Source organism: Pinus tabuliformis, chromosome 4_1 (genome assembly GCF_031772625.1).
Source record: "Pinus tabuliformis cultivar Carrire ecotype Pingquan chromosome 4_1, CPIR1, whole genome shotgun sequence".
Lineage (NCBI taxonomy): Eukaryota > Viridiplantae > Streptophyta > Pinopsida > Pinales > Pinaceae > Pinus > Pinus tabuliformis.
In genome coordinates, this window is record NC_142303.1 from 462,971,837 (window position 1) to 462,980,076 (window position 8,240).

General features: G+C 35.6%; 1 protein-coding gene across 1 annotated transcript in view; it reads right to left on the bottom strand.

The window, feature by feature from the left end:
• The window catches only part of LOC149176428 (DNA polymerase epsilon catalytic subunit A-like), a 125,097-nt gene extending 120,570 nt beyond the window's left edge, over positions 1-4,527 (bottom strand). The window contains 4 exon segments of the mRNA XM_089419910.1: positions 660-755; positions 1,139-1,198; positions 1,335-1,400; positions 3,922-4,527. Of these exon segments, the coding sequence (XP_089276036.1) occupies positions 660-755; positions 1,139-1,198; positions 1,335-1,400; positions 3,922-4,185 (486 nt within the window). The 5' untranslated portion in view covers positions 4,186-4,527.
• Positions 4,528-8,240: the final 3,713 nt, after the last annotated feature.

Sequence of the window (8,240 nt, forward strand, 5' to 3'; positions counted from 1 at the left end):
CCAAACATCTAACAAATCGCCCCCTGTATGCGTTATTTCCAGGGACCATTTGACACTAAAATCATGGTGAGTAAAATGAAGACGTGAGTGTGCTACAAGACTAAAAGCACCCTAATACGACTGACCAAGCATTCAAAGAATCTATCTCCAATGTTATCATGCCAAACCATTTATGTAAACAATGAAACATGCTATATAACATCTATCATTGACTGATTAAATTCAAGTCACCGAGTTCTTTAATATCCTCAAGCACCATTAAATGACACTCAATTGCCTAATCTAATCAAGGCTAACCATGGAAGATTTAAAATACAATAATCTAACATAAATTCTATACGCAAAAAATTATCATAATAACTTGCATTCAAAAGAATTCAAACTCATTTAGTAATATACTCAATATCAACTTAGGCATGCCTTAAATTTTGTTATCTAAATGATGAACTAAAAGAGTACTCATATCCCATATACAAATCAAGTTTATAAAACGTAACACTGATATGTTAACCATCTACCTCAAGTTAGTATGTATGAAATGACAAAGCATGAGAAATTCTGCAATGTAATGGTAGAATCATGTCATACTTCAAAGCATACTCCACGAATGATAAAGACTAACGTAAAAGAAGATGAGCATAAAGACCATGGCTACCCACCAAATCAAGATCTTCTTTCTCCACAATTTCTATGTCAGAAATGTGACCCTCGTAGCGACGACGTAAATATGCCTCTACGTCCAACTGCATTTTTTCCTGTAAATCGATGTATGTGAAAATGCCTGCTTAGAATGGAAATAAACCAAGTCTTTTACACACGGACTTAAGTGTTAAACCAACTGCCATCAACAGGTGGCTAAATCTTTATATAGCTGTACACAACTGTGACTAACGAAGTAATTAGCTCAATGGTTAACGGAAAACAGATAGATTAGTTTTTTAAGAATATCCAAAACAAAAAAAAATGTTTAGATTGTTTTCTTCTAACGCTGAAACTATGGAGGAAAGAAGACTAGAGACACAAGACATACTTAGCTCTCAACATGCTCTTCAAAAGTGTGATTTCCATGATGCCATCACACTGAATCAATTAACTAATAACTGACAAATCATGTCCATGCTGAACGTGTATTACTAACCTTTGTAGCAACATAGAAATATGGAGCAAACTTGTACTTAGTTTTGAATGTAGATCCATCCTGCCATCCAAAAGAGCACAATCAAATCACAGAGTGAATCCAAACAATGTCAAGAGTATAGAAATGTATTACAATACTGCTACTAAATCAGATATGAAGATCAATTACTTTAAAATAAAAATAAAAAGAACTTCACCTGAGATACAAAGTAGAGATCAACGCAGCTGAATGTTTTGTTGTCATCTTGATCCTCAAATGATGACTGCAGAAGCAGTAAACCAGAAAATGAGAAATCGAACAGCATGTTGTCTGATGTGACTAGAGGAAAGGCAAAATTGTGGAGATAGGAAACCATTTTAATTACAAACGACGGCAATTCAAAGTAAAAGACAGCATTGCTTTCATATAGTAGATATACACTTCGGGTTAAGGGGTGAAAATGAGCACGTTTTGTAATGTCAACTGAAGAATTTTTTGCATAAAGGCCGACCAATTGGAGATTAAGTCAGATGGAGAATATTCAAATAATTTTTGTAGAGTATGTTGAAAAAGCATGATGAAAGTATGATGAAAATGCAAGGTAAAAGGGGGTTTGTATTCTTGATAACTTTGGCATTTTGTTCTAGCAGTGAAGATAGTTCCTTATTATACTTTTGTTCCTTATTTAGCATGTGACCTTCACCATACTTAACAACCATGATGGCTGCATCACAGCCACCTTGCGAGAGCATGCTGACACCTTTTTGAGAAATCGAACCCTGGTAGGGGCTATTATAGCAGCACTCCCCTTTCACCTACTGGGTTGGCCTCTCATGGCTGCCAATTTGTTCTAGGATGAAAATGAACAAATAAGCCCTTACACTCTGAGACAAAGAGACTATTATCTTAGATTTTTCACCTGCCCCCTTTTCAAAGTGCAATGACAAGGAAGATTTCGAAACAGCCAGTTCTATCTACTTCAAAACTTAAGGGCCGTGTCAAATGGTTTTCAATGATCAAAAGCTCACATTAGGGAAAACTCCTAACCATAGTTATGAGAGTTGTCAAAATGACCAGCAATGATGCAGAAGCATCCTATCTTCCAAAGCTATCGAGCTTTTAAAGACAAAGGAGTCTTGACATTTGTGGAGGAATTCTAAATTAATGAATCTATTTCTCTAGGAAGATTTCGAAACAGCTAGTTTTATCTACTTCAAAACTTAAGAGCAGTGTCAAATGGTTTTCAATGATCAAAGGCTCACATTAAGGAAAACTCCTAACCGTAGTTATGAGAGCTGTCAAAATGACCAGCAATGATGCAGGAGCATCCTATCTTCCAAAGCTATCAAGCTTTTAAAGACAAAGGGGTTTTGACATTTCTGAAGGAATTCTAATTCCTAAATGAAAATAATTGTATTTTCTAAATTAATGAATCTATTTCTCTAGGAAGATTCCGAAACAGCCAGTTTTATCTACTTCAAAACTTAAGAGCCTTGTCAAATGGTTTTCAATGATCAAAAGATCACATTAGGGAAAACTCCTAACCATAGTTATGAGAGTTGTCAAAATGACCAGAAATGATGCAGGAGCATCCTATCTTCCAAAGCTATCAAGCTTTTAAAGACAAAGGGGTTTTGACATTTGTGGAGGAATTCTAATTCCTAAATGAAAATAATTGTATTTTCTAAATTAATGAATCTATTTCTCTAGAGAGGATAAGTCGTAATCTAGAAGATAAGCTTGGATAAAAGAATGTGATCTTCATAGAGATAAGATTGAATAGATAATACTTTTATCAAGCGAATCTACCTTTTGAGGCATGAGAGATTTAGAGAAAGATCATAGACTGATTTTAGGATCTGAGCGAACTATGTTTGTTTCAAAAATTGTATTTAAATAGTGTAGCCTACCGGCATTAAAGTGAGAGAGTGTGAGTAGGGAGCGAGTGTTAGTTAGAAAGGAAAAAAGAATGGCCAAATGCATGATAAATCAGGCCATAGAGAAGATACACCAGAACAAATGTTTCTGAGTATATGTATGTGCAGGTTTTGTAAATGAAAGGAAGTTTTCATTGTGTAATTGTCTCCATATATACGGTTGAGTGAAAGAATTTCAATCTGTCTGTATAATCTGGAATTAGTGAAATTTCAGTAGCTTTATAAAGTATGAAAATGACAGATTAGTGCCTTGATCTGATCATCGGCTTTCATCATGCCACTAGGCATTCGATTAGGACATTGCACAATGATTCGAATACTTTGTCGCATCTCTTCGATACGGATACAGTGGCGATCATAGCAATCTCCTCTGGTACGTCAGAATCCGATTGGTCATGGGCATCGTAAGGTGCTGCTTTTGGATTAGCGACAATTTAGTCTTAAATGAACTAGCAGGATTCTCTGTGAGCGGTTGCCGTTGAATCCAAATGGGAATTTCGAGCATCAAGTTATGCTACGAATCGAAGTCGTGGTCATGGGCATCGTAAGGTGCTGCTTTTGGATTAGCGACAATTTAGTCTTAAATGAACGAGCAGGATTCTCTGTGAGCGGTTGCCGTTGAATCCAAATGGGAATTTCGAGCATCAAGTTATGCTACGAATCGAAGTCGTTATGTATGTATGCATAATGCAAGCTCAGGCCAAAAACGCGAAGAGTTCCAATCTAGTTTCAGAGTTCAGGCACATGAACCTGACCACTTGTCTAATGAGTTCAATACAACAGCTGATGTGCAAGAAAAAGTAGTAGAAGCGAGGGAACTTACAGATGCCAGTGCAAGAAAAAAAAAATAGAAGCGAGGCAACTTACAGATGTCATGGTGAGGAGCCATCCTAAGCGGGGTTCACCCTCAGTGAAGAGCTCAAACCCTAGCTTGCCTTCCAGATCCTCCTCTGCAGTGCGCCTCATCTTATTATTATTTGTTGCACCTCCGCGACCACGACCGCGACCCCCTCCCCTGCCGCGTCCTCTGCCTCTTCCACCATCATTAAACTTGGAGTTATGAGTGCTCATGTTTTCTTTGGTCCGATTAGTCGCCGAGGGAATCGAACCTCGAACGATCTGGAACTCCATCGAAAAACAGAGATATCACAGACGATGCTCAACACAATAGGTGTTGACAAAAGAGTGGGAAGAAGCACTGAGGTCCGTTTTATCATATGGATGTGTGCGAAGACAGTGGAATGGAATGGCGGGAAACGCTTAGGCGGGAAAGAAGGATTTTGCTGATGCGGCAAACGGCTATTTCCGACAGCGTGGTCCCATGGATCCCACAGGCTACCGGCTGTAGATCGATAGAAGAGAAGAGTCAGCGGCATTTTTTCCGACTGTAGATCGATAGAAGAGAAGAGTCAGCGGCATTTTTTCCGACTCTCTATCGTCACAGGGAAATCGAGCAGAGCTTAATAATAAAAAAAGAAGACTAAACGCTTGCGTTGATATGAAGCAAACAGATAATAAGAGTGACAGAACTTGGTTGAATTAAATAAAAAAAAAATTAACAACCAAATTAAATAAAACTTAAGATTAAACATTAAATATTCTGAATAAAGTAATAGAATTAATCATTTTTATCTTTTGCAAGAATCTGGAAATATATTTTGTTTTGATTATTATGTAGAGATGCATATTTGAGAGATGCATAGATCATATTATGCTCAACTTTCAATTATTTTTTAAAAATGGGGGCGAGTTCCTTAGAAGAAGTTTATATTAGCTTAGAGTACAATATATTACATTATATTATGCTCAACTTCCAATTATTATGTCTATATTAAAATAAAAATAATATATTTTTTAAATAAAGAAAAATGTCTCTTATAATTAAAAAATTAATATACATATTTCATTAGTTTTAATTAGTCCATATTAAAATAAAAATAATATATTCTCTAAATAAAGAAGTAATGTCTTTTGTAATTAAAAAAATAAATAAATTAATGTACATATTTCATTAGTTTTAATTAAAAACTCTAAAAATATCTAGTTGACACATGACCATATTAACAGTCTCTTACAATTTTTGGTTAGTGCAAGGTATGGGGTTCTTAATATTATCATCCAATTTATATATATCTTTTTCTAGTCTTCCTGATCCATTAGCTTTTTCTAAAGTGAAAAGCTTGAAAAAAGATTTTACAATTCAAGAGATTTGATCCCTCTCAAAAATTATAAATAATTATAAATCAGGGATTAAATAGGTTACATTAGAGATTAATACCATAGTTAAAACCATGGGTTTTCATAAACCTAGAGCTTGAAAGCCTCTTGTTTACCTAAACCACACTAGAATCCCAACCTTAAAATTGACTCGAGGAGATTAACTTGGTCTTTATCATTCATTAACCATCTGACATGAGATATCGCTTTAGCCCCCTCAAGCTAGGATACCAGTACACCTGCCACCCTAGTACCTATACAAGTGGTCTATTCCACAAGTTGATGACCATACACCATTGCAGTTAATGTATGCTTGATCAAAGTATTAAGGCTTTACAACAATTCGTTCTCATACATGACATGTTTGCCTCAACAACAGGTCTTACAACTTCCTAGAAAAACACACCTACCTTTGATAAAAAACCTTAGGGTGTTATCACACCACTAGGGCTCTCATCACATGCTGGCTCCTTCACTAAACTTCAAACCATCGACTCCATCTCTTTTTTCTCATCAACATTATCACTCTCTCACTACATCTCTAGGTTTGTTGATCATCTTGCCAAGATTTGGGAAAATTTGTCTTTTATCATTGTGCTTGAAGTAGCAAGTTTGTCTTGTGGTTATGCATACAACATCATGAATGAATTATCACCAAAATATGTGAATTGTGCATGAAATTGTAGCAATTGTCACAAATTTAAGGACTGGGAGTGTGATACCCCAAAAATCTTCTACTGCACATTTTAACCACGACCATTTAGGGCATGTATATAATGCTTCTAATGAAACATCAACACCAAAGCATAAGGCTAAAAGCCATGCTAATCATGTAAGTATTGGAAATCGACTAGAACAAATGTGTGATTGTGAGGACATGAATAGGTTTGTGTATCGTGACTTGGCTCAATGTGGTGATTCCCCTAAAATGGTCTTTGTAGAGAGTGTTGTTGCCTTGTCATCATCTGAGTCAATTCATAATTGACTATAGTTTTCCATGTAACTAGTAGCAGTCAATTTATTTGAGCTATGCCATGAATTTGAAAATCTTCAAGTAAAGATTTCCACGCTACGAAAAGTCCAAAAGTTGATACTTACAATTTTCTTCAAATAAACATAATAGTGAAAACTTACAAGCTATCCTTGAACCCATAGTTTGAAGGATTTCAATCTGTGGGGTCTATTTCTACTTATTGTTTGACTTTCAATTGTGAAGTATATTTCTACTTATTTTTCTCGCTTGCAGTTTTTGGGGAAATGGTGCAGTTTCTAGTGTGATTTCTTGTGCCATTTGGCAATTCCATGTTGTTGGTTTGGATCAGAAATGGTTTTTCCACCCTAGTGTGGTGAATCTAGTAATAGAGTTTATCACATCTATGGCTGAGGAAGTGATTATTAAATCTCTCACACTTTTTGTCTGTGTTTCTTTTGATTTTTAGGGACTCCCTCAAAATCATTCTTGCATAGACTAAGAAGAGGCAAATCATAAGAAAATGCAATCTCTATTATGTATGCTTTCTCATGTATCTTTGAACATCAAAACAACCCATTGCATTCATTCACAGTTGCACCTTAATGTGTACGCTTTGTAGGCATTTCTAATGTTCATATTGCTTTTTATGTTTTGGACCAATGCAACATATATCACATAAGGTATGTTTTGAAGAGGGATAGTGACAGAAATGTGGAGCTAGCATTCAATCACTAGCCTAGAGGTTTAAGAAAAAGATGTTAATTTGGTTTCTTGAAGGTTTTTGCATGGCCTCTAGATGCATAGATATTTCTTAAAAAAATTGTTGTTGGTGGGCATCACAAAACATATTGGCTTTACAAATCCCTATCTATATATAAATAAACACTAAAAAACTTAAATTTAATACATCAATTATTATTTGTTTGATTATGCAAACCAATGTACAACTTTTTCAATTTAGCAATCTTATTGGCATCTCTTTGTGACAATTGCACGCACAATTCACATATTTTGGAGATAATTCATTTAGGATGTTGTATGCATAAGATCAAAGAACAATCTTCCAAAATCTTGGCTAGATGATATTCCCAAATCTTCCATATCTTTGGTGTATCTTTGCATCTTTAGGGGCAATTGCTAGTCAAATATCACTAACCGTGGTGTGGTTATCGGTGGTGGTGTTTTTGGAAAGGTTTTTTTTGTTTTCTTTAAATGTAAAATTCTTTTTTATTTTATTAAGTTTTTTTTATATATAAATAAATTGAAATGAAAATATATTGAATTTTAATTTATTTATTTGGTAATCATTTATCTATATGTTAAGTGTACTCATTATATATTTTTTATTTTTTATTTTGGTTTTTTTTCTTTCTTATTATTTTTAGCAATTTTGGAATGGAAGGAAGTGTTTAAAAATTTTCTAAAAATTATTTCTAATAACAAAAGTGTCCATCTTCCCTATATCCAGGGAACCACGAACAAGATTGCTCGGATCCTTAAGAAGTATGATATTCCCTCAACCTTTAGGCCCCTCAACACCATTCGTAAATCCCTCCGATCGGTGAAAGATCCCGTTGACCCTAAAGACATGAAGGGTGTCTACTTGATCCCTTGTTCTTGTGGGACCCCCTATATCAGGGAAACAGGGCGCTCCATCCATCAAAGGATCAACGAACATGCAGCTGACCTAAGACATGGGAGAACCAAGTCTTCAACGTTAGCAGAGCATGCGGAAAAGACCAAGCATCAGGTTTGTATAGAGGAGGCCAAGGTTATTGCCAAGGTTGTGCAGTTCCATCACCGTAAATTCAGGGAAGTTATTGAAATTGAAAGAAGGCCTAACAATCTCAATAGAGATGACGGCTGGAAGATCAATAGTTGTTGGATCCTTGCCCTTTCTTCCTAGTCTTGCTTTTCCTTCCCCCCCCCCCCCTTTTTAACCTTTTCGAGCTTTCGATGTTTCCCCTATATTTCCTGAATCCTTCTCCTTGGAGCC